At 33.8% G+C, this 20,203-nt stretch overlaps 1 protein-coding gene and 1 long non-coding RNA gene across 2 annotated transcripts; both read left to right on the forward strand.

Annotated features, from left to right (window-relative positions):
- The first annotated feature begins 8,114 nt into the window (after positions 1-8,114).
- Positions 8,115-10,427, forward strand: LOC127853069 (uncharacterized). Its single transcript, XR_008036423.1, has 3 exons — positions 8,115-8,198; positions 9,060-9,245; positions 10,322-10,427. It is a non-coding gene; the product is annotated as an uncharacterized LOC127853069 (long non-coding RNA).
- Positions 10,428-13,194: 2,767 nt separating this feature from the next.
- On the forward strand, positions 13,195-18,660 carry LOC127853067 (uncharacterized). Its single transcript, XM_052387192.1, has 3 exons — positions 13,195-15,148; positions 15,521-15,654; positions 17,020-18,660. Exon 1 carries the CDS (start codon positions 13,358-13,360, stop codon positions 14,669-14,671), a length of 1,314 nt encoding a protein of 437 aa, XP_052243152.1. The 5' UTR covers positions 13,195-13,357; the 3' UTR covers positions 14,672-15,148; positions 15,521-15,654; positions 17,020-18,660.
- The last annotated feature ends 1,543 nt before the right edge of the window (positions 18,661-20,203 follow it).

Here is a 20,203-nt window from a genome sequence, read left to right on the forward strand (position 1 = left end):
ACATTTTGTGTTTGGCTGTAAATTTACAGAGAAAATATACTACAGCCGCATGTCACCAGAGTTGTTAAAAGGGCATTTAGACAGTATTGTCCCTGACTTTTGCCCATTTTGACATATTCTTATAAACAAGAGGGCCACGATGGCCCTGTATCGCTCCACTGCTGAAAAAAGGCTGAAATAAATATTCTCGGCATGTGCAAATACTTAAATATAGGCCCTATTTTAGCACATGCACACTTTTGTGACCCCTGGGCTGGGCCAAATTTAACCCCAGATGCATAATTTGAGCAAACTTTGTAGAGGACTACTATACCTCACTACATAAAAAGTGTTGGTAGCCCTAGGTCCTAAAGTTAAGGATAAGAATATGTTAACCGTTTTCACAAAATAAGCAAGATATAAGCGTATATAATGTTCAATTTTGTGACCGCGGGTCAGGGTCAAATTTGACCCAAAGGGCATAATTTGAACCATCTTGGTAGAGGACTATAAGATGTTACTGCATACCAAATTTGTTAGCCATAGTCCGAATGGTTTTCGACAAGAAGATTTTTTAAGATTTCACAAAATAGGCGCTTTATAAGCGTTTATTCAATTTTGTGACCCCCGGGCAGGGTCAAAGTTGACCCCAGAGATATTATTTGAAAAAGTTTGGTAGAGGTATATTAGATGCCACTACATACCAAATTTGGTAGCCCTAGGTTATGAACAAAGAGATTTTTAAAGTTTTCACAAAATAGGCCCCATATAAGCGTATGTTCAGTTTTGTGACCCCCTGGGCAGGGTTAGATTTGACCCAAGGGGCAAAATTTGAACAAACTAGGTAGAAAACTATAAGATGTCACTACATACCAAATTTGGTAGCCCTATGCCTTATAGTTAAGGACAAGAAGATATTTAAAGTTTTCACAAAATAGGCACTATATTAGCATATAATCGATTTTGTGGCCCCCAGGGCAGGGTCAAATTTGACCCCTGGGGCATAATTTGAAAATACTAAGTAGAGGACTATACAATGTCACTACATACCAAATTGTGTAGCCCTAGGCCTAATGGTTATGGACAAGAATTTTCTTTTAAGTTTTCACAAAAAAGGTATTATATAAGCATATGATAAACTTTGTGACCCCTGGGGCATGGTCAGATTTGACCCCAGGGATAAAATTAGAACAAATTTGGTAGATGACTATAAGATGTCACTACATACCAAATTTGATAGCCCTAGGCCGGATGGTTATGGACAAGAATATATTTGAAGTTTTCACAAAATAAGCACTTTATAAGCATTCAATTTTGTGACCCCCGGAGCAGTTTCAAATTTGACCCCAGGGGCATTATTTGAACAAACTAAGAAGAGAACTATTACATGTCACTACATACCAAATTTGGTAGCCCTATGCCATACAGTTATGGACAAGAAGTTTTTAAAGTTTTCACAAAATAGGCCATATATAAGCATATGTTCAATGTAGTGACCCTCGACGCGGGGTCAAACTTGACTCAAGGGGCATAATTTGAACAAACTTGGTAGAGGACTATAAGATGTCATTACATACCAAATTTGGTAGCCCTAGGTCCAATGGCTACGGACAAGAATATATTTGAAGTTTTCACAAAATAAGCACTTTATAAGCTTATATTCAATTTTGTGACCCCCGGGGAAGTTTCAAATTTGACCCAGGGGCGTTATTTGAACAAACTAAGAAGAGAACTATTACATGTCACTTCATACTAAATTTGGTAGCCCTAGGGCCATACAGTTATGGACAAGAAGTTTTTAAAGTTTTCACAAAATAGGCCGTATATAAGCATATGTTCTATTTTGTGACCCTCGGGGCAGTGTCAAACTTGACCCCAGGGACATAATTTGAACAAACTTGGTAGAGGACTATAAGATGTCACTACATACCAAATTTGGTAGCCCTAGGCCCAATAGATATGGACAAAAGATTTTTAAAGTTTTCACAAAATAAGCACTTTATAAGCATATATTAAATTTTGTGACCCTCGGGACAGGGTCAAACTTGACCCAAGGGGCATAATTTGAACAAACTTGGTAGAGGACTATAAGATGCCACTACGTACCGTATTTGGTAGCCCTATGCCCAATGGTTATGGACGAGATTTGTAAAGTTTTAACATAATAGACCCTATATACGCATATGTTAATTTTGTGACCCCCGGGGCAGTATCAAATTTGACCCCAGGGGCATAATTTGAACAAATTTGGTAGAGGACTATTAGATGTCTCTACATACCAACTTTGATAGCCCTAGGCCCAATGGTTATGGACGAGAAGATTTTGAAAGTTTTCACAAAATAGGCCTTAAATAAGCAATTTTCAATTTTGTAACCCCCGGGGCAGGGTCAAATTTGACCCAGGGGCATAATTTGAACAAATTTAGCCAGTGGAGCTAAAAACTGATTCTTTGTTTAGCGTGCAAAGGGGATGGAGGAACATTTGTTGGTGCCTTTTTAAAAAGTTGTTTCATTGTGTGGAAAATTGAGTTAAAAAATGTATACACAATGCCTTATTTGTAGCAAATTCCAACAATGTCTGTGGTTCTTCATGTAAAAACAAGAGATATGTTTGTCAGAAACATAATGCCCCCTATTGCGCCGCTTTGAAGCCGTATATTTGACCTTTAAGGATAATCTTGACCTTTCAGTACTCAAAATGTGCAGCTCCATGAGATACACATGTATGCCAAGTTGCTATATTCAATATTGCAAAAGTTATAGGAAATGTTTAAGTTTTCGGACAAACAGTTAGCACATATAAGTTGGTTTTACAAATTCACTGAGTGTAAACATTGGGCACTTATATAGCTCAAAGTGACCGGGAAACAAATTCTTGTGTTCTGATTTACATACATGTATTTACACTTGTAAATTTCAAATTTTAAGAATGGTAATTGTTCTCTTATTGCCAACAACTGCATAAATCTTAACATTGTAAACTGCTTGTTTTGTCTTTATTACTACTTTTGTACATTCTTTTGTATTGCCCTCTTTATATAAACTTTCAACATATATATTATATCCAGTAATTGTAGATATCATATGTTTTGTGATGTAAATGTGTAGGGTTCTTGTTGCTTGTCACACCCATTTCCATTTCATAATGCCTTAACACTGATATAGGATATTAGTGATTTTTTATTATTGTATTTATGTAAACTTATTCTCTATGCTGATGCAAGTGTCATTCTTTTTTTTCACAAAGATCCTAGTATCATCAGTAGTGTTTTTTGTAAAGAACTTGAAAATTGTATTAAATGGTTAGTGGATAACAAACTGTCTTTACACCTTGGAAAAACTGAATGTATAGTGTTTGGTTCCAAAAGGAAATCTAAACTTCATAATTTTAATGTATTATGTAATGATCACACTATTGTTTCTCAATCATCTGTTGAACACCTTGGTTCACTATTGGACACTGATCTTTCTGATACATCTATTCTTAATAATATTATTAAAAAGGTGAACTCAAGAATAAGATTCTTCAGGGGCGTAGCTAGCATTTTTTGAGCTGTAGGCCCGAATATGTTACATAAAAACAGGGTGTGTGTGCGGGGTACCCCCCTGGAAATTGTTTAAATCCCATAACGCCTGTGGTGAGATTTAAAGCATATCTAGACAAATAATAAGGTAAGAAAATATAAGACTTTGGTCTGTATTTTTTTTGATATTTTACTTTTTTATCTAAATGTCAGAGAACTAAATTTTACTGTATTATCTTTATACCTAAGAACTAAATTTTAAAACAATATGGAACAGAGAAACATTTAAAATTGTAACACTCACTTATTCACAAGTCAAACCATGGGAATTCTTTCCAATAATACTGTCTGCATGTCTATATAGAAAGAAGTAAAGTTGATAATTGGAAGATATGTCCTTTGGAATCCATTGCCTGAGGATCATGTCAATATGAAATGCAGATTTCTTACACCTCACCACCTTCAGGGTCAACATTTTAATGCATTTTTCGAAGTTGAAGCAATTTTAATTTTTTCATGTTTCAAAAAAAATTGTAGGCCCGGGCCTGCTGTGCGTAATAGCAGCTACACCCTGTTTTTGTATAGACAAAACCACTGTTCAAATATGGAATTAAGAAAATTGTTATGTAACTCATTGGTTCAATGCCATTTTTACTATGCTTGCTCTTCATAGTACAATGGTATAAGTAAATAGTTAAAAAATAGACTACAAGTTGTACAGAATAAAGTTGTTAAATTTATTCATGGATATGACTCTAGAACATCTTTGAAAGTAAAAGATTTTAGTAGTATTGGTTGGTTAAATGTTAAAAACAGAGTTAAGCAAATAACACTCAACCATGTTTATAAAATTGTTAACAAGAAATGTCCTTCTAACATGACCTTTTTTGTATAATAATATTAGTTTAGTGTCTGATATACATAGTGATAACAGTAGACATAGTAAAGATAACTTTGATTTACCTCAATGTCCTCAAGTGAATGGTTTTACCAGCACTACTTTTAATTATAAACGATCAAAGACTGAAACTGTTTACCTGCTGATGTAAAAATCATTATAAAATAATAAATATGAATTTGAAAACAGAGTGAAAACTTCTCTCACAGACAATATGATTCAAATTGAAAGAAGATGCTGATTTTATTTGTTACTAGTAGTCTTATTGTTTAAATTAATGTTTATGTGATTGGTTTGTTATATATATATATATATATATATTACTGTTGTTCAAATAAGTCATCAATAAAGTATTTGTATGTACATTTAAATGTGATGACAAGATAGTAGTATACATTGTGTAACTAATGCTCTCTAATAATACATACTAATTACTATTTGATCTCAAGACTATAGTCTCAAGTTTAAATTAATGATATTTGTATGTGTATTAATGCCACCATTTTTGTACATTTTCCACCCATCTATAGGGCCCCATTGGAAATAAGTTGCAAACCTTTCATGGGACATCCTGTGGTATATATATTATGTCTTGATTTCAACATCATGTAACTACTTGTTATTTCAGATCTCTGCTAAATACACTTATTATTTACTTGTAACTGAATTTAAATGATTAACTTTGACTGTGATATTCAAAATGTGATATATCAATACATTGTGATCCAAAACCTGTAATAATTGTTTTCCAATTATTAAATGTTGTAAATTGACTGTATTGTATGATCTGTACTTGTATGACATATTTATACATATGCATGAATAAATCAATATTTAGAAAAGTGTGACTGACACTGTTTCCAGACATATTACAGTTAAATTACTTCATGTCAGTAATGGCAGTCAGGGATGGAAAATATCTTTTTACAATTGTTGCCGGCACTGTCAACCATATTTAGTGTTTTTGTTTGCCATCTTAAGAGTACTGACCCAAAACCATGGGCATGCCTGTGATATGTATCTTAAAGATTCTTAAAAGATAAATAATATAAATTTTTACAACACCACTGCTCAGTTTTAACATTTCCAATACAGTATGTCTTATTTTGAGAGGCCATTCTGAATTGAGTTCATTTCCAAGGGCAAAGTTATGCCTTAATTTAATAATATTACCAAACTGAACATTGTAACAGGCTGTCCCTAATTTTAATGGCACTGGATTGTTTAAGGCTTTGAAAAGCTAGTTGCCTGGCCGGGATTATAACAACATCTGGAATTAAAATGCCTAGGATAAAATATAAACAATATCTGCCAGAAGTACTGTATGGTTGCAATCATCAAATGTACAGAAATAATCGTTTTTTCAAATTCAATCAAGCCCCACTCATTCCATTCCATGAAACCTTTCAGGTGTCTCAATACTGATTATAGCCCCACTGAGGGCTGTATGGCTATAGTCCATATACAGTTTGTGACTGCCTGGCTGGTCACTATAATGCCATTGGGACCAATGTGGAGTTTACTATTTCTTAAATTACGTCCAAGAGTTTTCTCTGTACCACTGTACAGTGTTGTACGATTGTTTATGGTATAGAACATAAACATATTGTTTAAATCTCAAAGTTTGTCGCCTTTGAGATGTTGCAATGTTGCAATGAATATAATTTAAGAAATACTGATTCTCTTAAGTTTGAATAATGTTGATGTTTTCACTTCAATAAACAACTATTTGGCTTTCTTAACATTTTATTAAAATTTGAATATTTTGCATGCAATAATATCTAATTTTAAACAATAACATTAATGAATATTCTATTATATTACTCCTTAAAGATATTGGTCCTTATATATCTGTATTATCGGTTGATTTAGTGCAAATTTATTGGTGTGTAACCCGAACTATATTTTCGGTGTAATATCTTCCGCCTAGAGGCGTTAGACATATCCTTCCACCAAATACACCCGAGAGACGATCGCCGATATGGCGGAATTGTCCGAGGTGTTCCGATTGGAAAAAAACGGGGCCGAAAGAGCTTGGGGCCGAATCAATCGTGATACATCGGCTATCTCGGATTCCTCCGTAAGATAGGTAAGATTTATGAAATAAATCGTCTGCTGATCCAGAGTGGGGGCCGAATAAGCCGACAACCGAATGAAGTACAAAGGAAAGCATTGGACCAATGAAATCACTGGTGCATTGCGTCACACCGGTCTTATTGTCTATTGTTTGTAAGAATCACAATCGTGTCTCAATCGCACATTATCGGCCCTTTCCGTCAAACATCGGATAAGTACCTCGAAGGAGATAGTATGAATACACATTTCGGAAGCGGTATTGCGGTCTACCTACGCGGGCCTACGCGAATCAAAATTACATAGTAAAAACAAACATAGCCGGTTTTGCGAGTTGTTTACATTTAGCCAAGATGAAAATGGGGATTTTCTATGCTCTGAAGCCAGAGCAAGTAAAAACTCTACGGGAATTATGGACGCCGTCGTTGTTATTGTTTTTTGTTGTTGTAACATTCTTAGAATGGTATCACGTGGGCGGACTACTTTCAACCCGTATTTCTCCCGAGTCCGATTATGATAATCTGCGAGGGGTACCGAATGAATCGTGTCTCCGGCCGCCATATTGAGCAAAGATAAAATTTGTAAACAAAGATTAAACCGCCATTTCAAAGTAAAGCAAAGAAACCAGACGAACCAGAGAGGCATACCAATACATCAACATCTACCCACTACACTGCACTGTCCCTTGCCCGTCCATTGATTCTTTTTTTTGTTTTTTCGTAAATTTCTAAAAACTTGTAGCATTTCGGACGTCATTTGGTATTCGGAATTATTTTTGGCTTTTTCATCATATAAATTAAAAATTACCAAATGACTTATTAACCACCTTTATTTACTTATATATACTATATTGGGTTGTTTACCGGTGCGGTGCTTACATTTAGTGCTTTACACGTATTGTGAACTGTGCCAATTAAGGTTCATGTAAAGTCCCAAAATGACCCCACATAGAAGAAATTTTAAAATATTAAAATGATCAGTAATACCCAAAATAAGTTAATGAAATTTACATATGGTTGCAATAATCACATTTTTATTCCATATATGTATACAAATAAAAAAAAATCACTCACAAATGTTAGTAATAATGTAATTATTAGCAAAAAATATTGCAATGTATGCACAAATAAAAACACCAACAGTATATGCAAGTTATATGTAAGGTACTCCGAGCATTGAATTGCGTCAATACAGCCCCACAACGACACTATGCGTATTTCAAAATGAACATGTCAATGCCATGAGTCGCTATTTATAGATTTTGGAAAAATACTAACTTTCCACGCGCATAGCATGCGATCAATAAGAGTTATGATCTTATAAAATAAAATTAATGAAAATATATCATTTTCATAATCTCTGCATAACAATGACACTTACTTGAAACGCACTATTTCAAAAGAATCTTGATATAATTGACTCTCCTCCCGATTTAATTTCATCGGTCGTCCATCTTGGTCAGAAAAGTGTATTAATTCGTATCTGCGAATTTGTTAAATATTGCTTATATTAAATATTTACTTTATAACATGACATGAAATTATGTCATAAACAAATTATACAAATTTTAGGACAAACGGATCGTGAATAATTTATAAATGATCGATTTTGAAACGAAATATTTTTCGAATATACTTCCGGCAAATAACGGCTAGCTGAACCAGGCATCATGGCCAGACAATAACAAATGCATTTTTGAACGCTTACAAGGTTTTTATAGAAAGGTAAGTGTTTACTTTGTTTTAAATGTACGTTTGCAATACATTTGTATTATTCATTTTTCCGATCACACATATATTATGTCTAGATCTTTAATTGAAATAGTGGTCGGTCGACTTCCTTGAAACCGGATGTTTTTATGCCCACAAATTAATCGAAAAAATCGTGTATGGTGTTCAAGGAGTGACATGCACATGGTCGTCATATGTTTGTAAGTTGTCATAAAGTCGTCTTTTAAAGTACTTTTAATTTTAAATGAACATTTAAAGTGTTTCCTTTTGTAAGTATAGTTCATTTGTTTGTAATTGTGTCATTTTGTGACTATACTTATTACTCTATTGTGAGTAAATATTTGAATTTGAAAATGAAGTGTCACTGGAAAGTAGGTAAGCGTTTTGGGCTGGCTACTGGAATACATTCTAAGAAGAGGAAAGTGCGGAATCAATCATTACATGTATGTCGCCAGATATCTCCTTTGAAATTGAAAGTATCAAAACAAAAAGCATGTTCAAAATCATTCAAAAGAAAATTGCCTACTGTATAACCATTCATAAACACTCTGTATCGATGTAAGAAATTTGATTCGTTGAAGGTTGTATTGCGTTGAATAAGAAACATCAATATTAATGGATATAGACTGATAAATCTAGGATGTCTAGAAACGCACATGAATGAGGTAATGAAACATGTTGTATTGTGTGAGGCAGCGAAACAAGTTGTTATTACAGACAATCCAGTAGTGCGAATTACTTCTGAACTTAGGACACATGGTTTAGCGTCAGTCCTGTCTGTTTGTTGCTGTGGATGCAATAAAAAAATTAAATTTGAAACAAGCCCAAAACTAAAAAGCATGGACACAATTACAGGTCATTATGATATAAATGTTCTAGCTGTGTGGGGATCCATCGTCACTGGTAACGGAGCTTCACATCTGAAGGAAGTGATGGCTACTATGGATGCCCCAAGTTTGTCCCAGCCTGCTTTCACGAGAATTGAAGCTCAAGTTGGTGCTTCGTGGGAATGTATTTCTCAAGATGAATTACTAGCAGCAGGTATTAATAATACATATATATATATAGAGACATATATATATGATCATATACAGACCATAAATTACTTTGCATTATAATATTTTTTTTATCTCAATTGCGCAACAATTTTTTACAAATTACATAAATAGCTTTAAATTCCTTTTCCTGGTGTCCTACTGCTGAGCCTGGTGGATATGGCTGAGATTTGAACAGACAACTCAACATAAATCATATGATCGCTAGTCTGACGTCGTTACCACTGGGCCATAAATGACATAAATTATTCACCTATATATTTAATTTAATTTGCTATTAAAATTGGAGAGGAATATGCAATTAAAACTTTACATTGTGAGTTACTTTAGCCCTTTCAATGAGGCAACAGATTTTTTAAGGCCTTTGCAAACAGTTTGGATCCAGATGAGACGCCACAAAACGTGGCGTCTCATCAGGATCCAAACTGTTTGCTATTCTGATAGAATTCTTTGAAAAAAATGAAAAAAATGCTTATTTTAGAAATTCAGCAGACGACATTTTAGCAGAAGACAAATTTCCAAGCATGCAAATGGTTAAGAGTTAAAATTATATATGTTAGACATAAAAAAGAAGTAATAAAAAAAATTATTAATTCATAACAGTCATTATATTAATATGATCCCATTTTTCATCCATTCATTGGCAAGAGGCCCCAGCCTATGAATTTTGTGAAGAAATTGCTCATTTAGGGAAGAATTTTCTCTAAAATTATTGCTTCGGGAAATGAAAAAATTAGTGTAAGTTAGGATTATTGTGAAAACTGCATGATTTTCAATAAATGTTCAATTGGAAAGGGGCCTTTAATAGGCCCCTGTTATAAAAGGCTGAAAACCCCTGCATTCATAAATATTACTGCATGTCAACATACATGTAACTTACCACTTACACAGATCATAAGTAAATAGGTTATCCAAGTACAAATTTTATAAATAAATAATTTCAAATACAACTACGTTTTATTTTTTATTTAAAAATCATATTCGCAAACACTGGGGGTTGTTGTTGTTGTACATAACATTAAAACCTGAATTTAATGTGGAACCAATAATTATTAATTACAGGTGCTGAAGAACGAAGGCTGGCCATAGAAGACAACTGTTTCCACCAAGGGGTTCCTGCGATTACAGTGGTAGCAGATGGAGGTTGGAGCAAGAGAACACACAAACACTCATAATTATAATGCTTTAGGTAATACAATTATATTTTTCTATCTGCCATAATTGTATATGTTTATTTATTTATAAATCCATTTCATTGCGTTAATGGATAATTTATTGTCATTTCCAGTTTAGTTTAAATTATTATTTTACTATATAATTTTTTTTTTGCTTTTCTTATTTTTTAATTAATATAAACTATGTACAAATGCAATCATGAATATCTTTCTGTGATTGAATATTTGTATGCCCCCTTTCGAAGAAAAGGGTGCATATAGTGATCGGACTGTCCGTTCGTCTGTCTGTCTGTCTTTCCGTCACACTTTGCGTTGAGGTTTTGAAAAATGCTCATAAATTCTATTTCCCTTGAGATATAACCTTCATATTTTGTATGGATGTGCATACGGACATACACACAAAAACTTTGACCCCTGTGACCTTGATCTTGAACTTAGGGTTCACTATTAGGTTTCGAAATATGCGTTTAGCTTTTAAAAAATGCTATTACTTATATCAAAGCGTTTATAGGGGGCATATGTCATCCTATGGTGCCAGCTCTTGTTTATAAATATAATTAGTATGTCTTACAATACATAACCCCAAGGACCACACTGGAAATAATTTGTTATGCCCTTATAGGAGGGCATATAGTGATCAGACCGTCCGTCTGTCTGTCCGTGTGTCATTCTGTCACACTTTGCGTTTAGGTTTCGTGTTTATGTTTCAAATAATGATCATAACTTCTATGTATCTTCAAATAGCAACTTAATATTTGGCATTCATGTGTATCTCATGCAGCTTCACAATTTGAGTGGTGAAAGGTCATTTTCATCCTTCGAGGTAAAAGTTAACAAAAATGTATCATAGCAGTGTAGTAATGGCATTGTGTTTCTGACAAACACGCATTGTTTTTTTGACAAACACATATATATTTTTTCCATCTTTATGTCACGGTTTAACTGCATATAGTGATCGCACTGTCTGTCCGTTTGTCTGTCTGTGCAGACATTTGTCCGTCACACTTTTGTTTAGCTTTTGAAAAATACTAATAACTTCTATCAAAGTGTTTATATGGACATATGTCATCCTAGGATGACATCTCTTGTTTCCCTACAAATTTTTATGTACCAGGATCAATAGATTGGGGGCATATTGTTTTTGGCCTGTCTGTCTGTTTGTTATTAATTCCCAAAACTGTCAATTTGCTTAAATTTTGGCTATAACTTTTAAAATAATGAACATAGCAATGTTTTTTTGGGCATGCATGTGTATATCATGGAGCTACACATTTTTAAAGGTGGAAGGTCAAGTTGATCTTCAAGGTAAAAGGAGAAAAACATGCATTAGGGGGCATTGTGTTTGTCAAAAACACATCTGTTGTTGTACTTTATTTTCAATATTTATTTTTGGTTCATTGTTTGTGTATAAAGGTTTCATATAGCTAAGCCGCTTAGTTCAGTGGGTAGAGCACAATACATGTAATATCGAGGGTGTATTTTTGATCCCCAGTGCCAGCATCTACTATTTAACAACAGGCATTCATATGAGACTATAATATTGATCAGGTGTTAATGAAATTAAATAAAAATATATATTTTGTACATGTACTTGAATATTGTATGTTTTATTATACCCCCACAAACAACGTTTAGTGGGGGTATATAGGAGTGACATTGTCTGTATGTCGGTCTGTCTGTGTGTCGGTCTGTATTAAGAGTACACTATCTAAATCGAGTTGTTTTCATGCGATCTTCACCAACCTTGCTCATATGTTGTATCTGCATGATGTCTTGGTAAACTTTAATTATATGTAATGCCAGGCCAAAAAATATGTCACTTAGTGCGTTCTTTAACCCTTTGCATACTCAGGGTTTTTTTTGGCCTGATTTTATAGCCGAAATTCGGCTATGTTCCCAATCCCAAAAAGTATACTTTTTTCCCAAAATGTGGCAAAAAATTCCCAATTGCCAAAAAAAAAAAAAAAAAAAAAAAATTTTTTTTTTTTTTTTTTTTTTTTTTTTTAGAAAGAAGTCTTATGTGCATTTTATCTCAATTTTAATTCAATTACATCTAACAAATTATTATATGATTTTTTTCTTTTAATTTGAATGATAATAAAGAGTTAAATCAAATTTAGTATTTCCCTAATCAGTGGACTTTTCGTGTGGAAAAAAAGGCTAATGAATTTATTTTCCCAATTTCATGAAAATGCCGATAAAATTCCCAATCCCAAAGCCATGGGCTATCTTCCCAAAAAGTGGAAAAAAAACCCTGATACTGGAATATTTGTCGTCTGCTAAAATGTCGTCTGCTTAATTTATAAAATTAGCAATTTCTTGTTTTTTTTTTCAAAGAATAATATCAGAATAGCAAACTGTTTAGATCCTGATGAGACGCCACGTTCTGTGGCGTCTCATCTAGATCTAAACTTTTTTCAAAGGCATTAATAATTCGGTTCCATCATTGTAAGGGTTAACATTCAGCATGGTGTCCGCTATGTAATTGAATTGTTGTTCATCTGTTCAAAAAACTTGCTCATAACTTTTATGGAGATGATTTTAAGGACAAGTTAGAACATGGGCCATGACAGATAAAAAAGTAGGTCATGGTGTCACTTAGTGCGTTTTAAACATTGAGCATGGTGTATGCTGTTTTTTGTGAAGACAATATGAAAATATTATGTGTCAATGAGTCATGTTGGTTACGTCAGTTACAAATAAGTTCTTTGTATAATAATTCTGGGAAATCTGACAATGTATATTTAAATAAATATATATATATTTAGGTGGTGTTGCCATTATTATTGGACAAAGAACGGAGAGAATTTTGTACATTGGCATAAGAAACAAATACTGTTACGTATGCTCACATGCGGAAAATACTCATCAAACAGTACCACATCACCAATGCTTCAAAAACTGGAACTCGAATTCTCAAGCCATGGAAGCTGACATCATCCTTGATGGATTCCGTTTGGCAGAGAAAATGCATGGGTTACGGTATATGTGGTTAGTTGGTGATGGGGATTCATCAGTTTATGCCAAAATACATGAAGAAATTCCAGTTTGGGGAATTCATGTTCAAAAATTAGAATGTTCAAATCATGTTTGTAAGTGCCTTCGTTCAAATTTGGAAAAGCTAGTGGACGCTAATCCTCATTACAAAGGTAGGAACAACCTTACAAAAGCAGTTCGCATTCGCTTAGTAAGTGCTGTCCGATGTGCTATCCGGATACGATCCAAAGAAGAAAATGTACATAATGCAATAATCAAGTTAGAAAAAGACATTAGAAACTCAGTTCACCACATTTTTGGCAACCACAACAACTGTTCAGATTTCTGTAAAGCTAAATTAATTCCACCTATTAACCAAACAACATCTTACACTAATGATTCCAATGAAGTAGACGAACCATCTGATTTATGTATTCAAAATAATTTACTTTGGGAAGAAGGAACATCTTTAAAAGATCAGGAACTTTCACGATATTCTTTAACACTTTCATATTCTGATCTTAAATCAGATATGTTGAGTGACATTTCAGTATTGCTGGACAGAGTTGCTAATAAAAGTAAAAGACTCATCAATAATACAACAACTAATTTGGCTGAGTGTTGGATGCACATGCGCACCAAATTTGACGGAGGCAAAGTCTACAATTTGTGTAATCGTGGGTCATGGCATACCAGGTGTTATGGTGGATGTTTACGAATGAATGTCGGACCACAGTGGTCTCCCACTGTTTGGAAACAGGTGACAGACTCCTCACCAGGATACCACTTCATAAAACTATATGAGGAAAGGGACAAGCAATTGACAATTTCTAATCAGTCTAAATCCAAGCCACAAGCTCAATCTAATAGGTGGAAAAGAAAAGTGTCTTCTGCTAATGAGAGTACATCAAAGTCTGCCAAATCATCATACGGAAATGAGGCTATTCAGTGTGAAGATGATGTTGATACATCTGTTTTGAATACCAAATGTGACCAGTTCATGTCTCATCACATTAACATTTCAAATGATAAAATTAATGCTATTACAACTCTAACCGAAGATCAATCTAATTCTCAAGTTTGGCATCAAGAAAGAAGAAAAAGAATAACAGCATCAAATTTGGGACTAACTTTGAAACGAAAAACATCAATATCTGTGAAAAACATTGTGGAACAACTTCTATACAAAACTTTTAAAGGGAATGAATTCACACTTTTTGGATTACAACAAGAAAGAAATACCATTCATGAATATATTTAAAAAAAAGCTGAACAAGGAATTAATGTTAATGTTAACAGATGTGGATTATTTATTCATCCTGAACATAAATTTTTAGGTGGAAGTCCGGATGGAATCGTTTTTATCAACAACAATATGGAAGGACTTATTGAAGTTAAAAATGTTTTAAAAAATAAAAAAATGAACTTATTTGAAGCTGCCAATACAAACAGAAATTTCTTCTCAGGAATAGAAAAGGACAGATTAAAATTAAAACTGAACCACAATTACTATTATCAGTGTCAAGGTTTATTGTATATATGCAATTTACCATGGATAGACTTTATAGTAAGGACCACAGACCCATACCAACTCCACGTGGAAACAATTTATAAAGACAATACCCTTTGGGAATCATGGATTCTAAAGCTTAAAGCATTTTATTGCAAGGTTTTATTGCCAGAGTTAGCTTGTCCGAGACACAGAAAAATTCCTGGAATAAGAGAGCCTGGAGTATGGGTAGGTTACAATATGTAATGATTTCTTACATTGAAAGATCTTTCACAGCATATAACACCATAAAGATGTTTTCAAGTAAAATACTATATATTAATTCAAATAAATATGAATAAAAGGTATGTCTACCTTGAAATTATGTTACGTTTTTGCTCTCAATATATCCAGTTTTTTTCCAATCTATATCGATTTGCACAAACACATTAAGTTTGATCCATTTTAATATATACAAACAATTAAGATATTGAATAGCATTTTCCTATAAAATTATCATCATACGTCAATTACTATATGTGTAAATATTTGCCTTGGTAGTTTATATTGTAGAATGTATTTGCTAAAAATTTAACATTAAAACGTGATATGTTGTTTCAGTTTGAAGATACAACCAAGCCTTCTGTAAGTAAAAGGACGGTTACATGTCGTAAGAAAACTACTTCAAGGACCAAATCAACTTCCACAGTGACGCAGAAGATTAGTACAGTAACATCAGATAGGAATACTGCAAGGTAATAACATAGCAATAAATACAATTGATCAATCATTACAAAGATGTTCATTCCATAAATTTGTTGTAGTAATAAGTACTATATTAAATTTTATGATATTTTTTAAACAAAAGTCTATAAAGTTCACAAGAGGCTGTATTTAAATATAGTATAAAGTATAAAATACTTAAATTACATTGTATGTTTGGTGACAACAAATCCAATATATACCTATTTATGTTTCAATATAATCATCAATGTATAAACCGGCACTAGTTCTTAATGTAACTGTCTTCACGCTAAATATAAGCCCGACAGCCCGGGCTGGTGAAATGTTATTCAGGCTACTAGTAATTAATAATTTATATAGTTGGGCTAATGGATTTTTTAGCTGTTTCAAATAAAGCATAATAATTCGGGCTAGTGGTTTAAATATATTACCATGAAGACTGATGTAAGAACTGTTATTCCCCACCATAGGGGGAGGGATATTGTTATGACAATTGCCGTCCGTCCTTTCCCCCTTACTTCAATATTTTGTTCACACCCATATTTTGTACTTTTTAGCTCGGCTGTTTTTGGAGAAAAACTGAGGTATTGTCATAGTCAGCTCGTCCACTGTCTGCCGTAGGTGTCGTGCTCAAACATTAACATTGGCTCTTAAAGATAAGTTTTTGGGTCACTATGTCAAAATTCAACGTTGCTGTGACCTCTAATATGAAAATCAAACATAGCATTTACACCTACAATTTTTAAAATTCATATGTACATTAACCATCCTCATTTTTAAAGGACACACCCACTAGGTCAAAGGTCAAGGTTAATGTTACCTCTTTAAAAAATAAACAATGAAAAAAAAAACAAGCTTCCGCAGCCGAGTGTGGCACCCCTTATGCGGTGCTCTTGTTTTGGATGATTTCATTGAAACTTGGTACACTGTATTTATATATATATGGATAATAGTATGATGCACGCCAAATGGCATTGTACACCATCTGTTAATAACGTATTTATTACCATTTGTTTCTTGACAATTTTTTAAAATATAAGCTTACAGCATTTTGTCCATTAACACATGAGACACATCCATGAAAATTGATATAGTTTATGTAACTCCTCTGGGGTGCTTCACAGTAAACAACCATAATAATTTGGTTTAAGGTCAAAGTCACACATTCAGGTCAAACGTCAACATTTTTACAAATTATAGTGTAGTATTTCGTTTAATATGCATCAAGGCACTATTAAATAACTGTCCACAATTGTTTGTCATTATGTAGGTGATTGTCAAATATAATATCCAGTTTGCTAGTGTTTATTTGGCGTGTAATATAAATCAACAAAATTGATTATTCATTTTATTTATTGTTCTTTGTTCATTTGTAGACGAGCAGCATCTTCAAAAACAAAGTTTGTTGGTAGACAAATTAAACATAAATGGAAGTTGTGCATTGATTCTGAAAATACCGAGTGGTATACTGGCTATGTGACATCCCTTTTGTCTGGAGTCGATGGCAATTCTAATGCAGTGTATGAAGTGCTATATGACAATGATGACGAACCTTACATGATTGACCATCTTGTAGAAGACTTCAAGGAAGGATCAGTACAGTTTTTGGATTTATAGGGTATAATCTCACATACATATATGTTTTTAAATACTGTGCATAACATTGCATGATATTTTTAAAACAATTTATGTTGCAATGTGATGAATAATATTCCCCATAATTTCACTTGCATATTGTGTAATAACCCTCCTTATTAGCTCACCTAAGCACAATGTGCTCATGGTTATTTTTATGTCCCCCGCTATAGTAGTGGGGGACATATTGATTTTGCCCTGTCTGTTGGTTGGTTGGTCAGTTGGTTGGTCTGTTGGTTGGTTTGCGCCAACTTTAACATTTTGCAATAACTTTTGCTACATTGAAGATAGCAACTTCATATTTTGCATGCATGTGTATCTCATGAAGCTACACATTTTGAGTGGTGAAAGGTCAAGGTCATCCTTCAAGGTCAGAGGTCAAATATATGTGGCCCAAATCGCTTATTTTATGAATAATTTTGCAAGATTGAAGATGGCAACTTGATATTTGGCATGCATGTGTATCTCATGGAGCTGCAAATTTTGAGCGGTGAAAGGTCAAGTTCAAGATCATCCTTCAAGGTCAAATATATGGTTTAAAATTGCTCATGTAATGTCACTTCTGCAATATTGAAGCTAGCAATTTAATATTTGAAATGCATGTTTATATCAAGGAGCTGCACATTTTGAGTGGTGAAGGGTCAAGGTCAAGGTCATCATTCGAGGTCAAACGTCATATAGGGGGACATTGTGTTTCACAAACACATCTTGTTGTATTCTGTTTTGTCCGTCGTGCGTCATACGTTATGCATCATGCTGCATCATCATTTAAATTGTTTACCCTATAGAGGCCACATTTATTGTTTATGTTTAATGAAATTTTGTCAGAAGATTATTATGTCTCAATTATATTTTGAATGAGTAAAGTAATTATTATGTGTGGTTGAAAAACATTAGTGACAAGGGGCGTGGCATTTTTCCTTATATGACTATATATGGCTCTACTTAAACCTTGTAAACACTTTAGTGGTCACATTTATTGTACGATGTTAATGAAACTTGTACAGAAGATTCATACCAATAATATATTGGATTAGTTACAAAATGATGATGGTTGAAAAACATGTATGCCAAGGAGGCAGGGCATTTTTCATTACATGCCTATATATGGCTATAGTAAAACATTGTTAACACAATTTATGCCACATTTATTGTCTGATGTTCATGTAAATTGATCATAACATTTGTAACAGTGATGCATTGAATGAATTTTAAAATGTTTCTGTCTTTTTGAAAATCATTGCCTCCAATAGGGCGGGGCACTTGTCCTTATATACATATAGTGAAACCTTGTTAACACTATAGAGGCCACAGTTTAAGTGTGATTTGAATTAAATTTGTTCATAAAATTGGTGTAAATTATATCTTGGATGAGTTGGAAATTTTTTAATTTTGTTTGAAAAACATGGATGCCAAGGGGTGTGACATTTTTCCTTATATGGCAATATATGGCTATAGTAAAACATTTTAAACAGTATAGTATTATGAAATGTCACATGCAGACATAATATATATTTTCTTAGTACTTTTCTTATAATTAACATTAAAATATAATAACTTTTCCAACAAATGTAAAATAGTAAATATAGTTAAATGTCCCAATTGGTACCCCATACTTAAAGTAGTTCCTAATTTTGTTTGTTACTTTTTGACATTTGTTGATGTTTGTCATTTGCATATTTTAGGATTGTTGGTGTGTGTTGTGTGGAATTTTCATTTGTAGTACCTACAATTAAGTGTATACAATCTTTTCACCAAAGGAATTTGTTAAATTTAACTCTGTTAGTTAATTTGATATTTTCATGCATGCAATGTATAATTCTTCAAAAGCAACATTTTGCATATTTATTTTTTTCATTTTCATTTACTGATATGTTCTACAAGTATTTACGAGCATATTAACATATAAATTGAATTAAATGACATAATATTTATTGAACTATTCCTATTTGAAGAATACACCTTTTGACACTTTACATGAACCTTAAAAATCACTGTGATATACACACACATTACATCTAGGATTTCCACTAAACTAGCGTTGTTCCTTTCTTTTTTCATTTCTTCAAAATGTCTCACAAAAGAACATCTAACAACCCATCCAAGGGGCAGTGTCAAAACCTGACCCCTCTACTAGGGGAGGCACGTTCAGGGTCGGATAGGCATCACCTATCCTACAACACCATGCCCTTTAAGTGCCTCCTCCAGTCAGTTGGAAGTGTAGGCCCCATTATGTCTTTCTTCACTATTTTTCAACTGGCCTCGTGTTTGGCTAGGGAGCTTCCTGGACTCGTTGAGCGGACTGTGCCTCTTGCGTCTGGTTGCATCTTACTGCAGCTCAAGTCCGCTCAGGCGCTTGCTACCCTTCTCTCTAGGGGGACTTTCCACCTTGGCAGCGTCGCAGTACGGGCCTTATCACCCTCAAACATGAGGTCAGTTTCAGGTTTTATAGCACGGATCCCGAAAAGTCAGGAACTTATGGAACTTCAAAGAAATCTTGTATTTAGCCCTGCGATTCCTCTTTCCGAACTTTCCATAACCAACTTGGAAAGGGTTGACCCCTATCGCCCCGCGCCCCCTGGCTTTCCGAGACTGGTCAAAATAACTTTCCTTACATCTATTCCAGTCCCTAACAATAACGTAGTGACGTCACCATCTATGTATAGAATGATCACTGGTGTGTTTAAAATGTCAGTTAATTGAAATGTATGTAAACAAAGGTTTCAAAATGCGCCGGACAGTTAGTTTTAATGCATAATGCAACGGCAATCACGGTAAGAATGTTTTCTTCATACGTTTTATTGAATTATGGTATCGAGGTCCGTGAACTTTGCAGGGAAAATGCCCTTTACTCCGTGAAGATTTCAGTCATAAATACGGTCTCATGTCCCGACATATATCGATGTCGCGTGCATTTTAAGTAAG

This window comes from Dreissena polymorpha, chromosome 12 (assembly GCF_020536995.1).
Source record: "Dreissena polymorpha isolate Duluth1 chromosome 12, UMN_Dpol_1.0, whole genome shotgun sequence".
Lineage (NCBI taxonomy): Eukaryota > Metazoa > Mollusca > Bivalvia > Myida > Dreissenidae > Dreissena > Dreissena polymorpha.

Bases quoted from the DNA above. Each gene is read 5' to 3' on its own strand.
- LOC127853067 (XM_052387192.1), top strand. From the start codon at position 13,358: ATGGAAGCTGACATCATCCTTGATGGATTCCGTTTGGCAGAGAAAATG.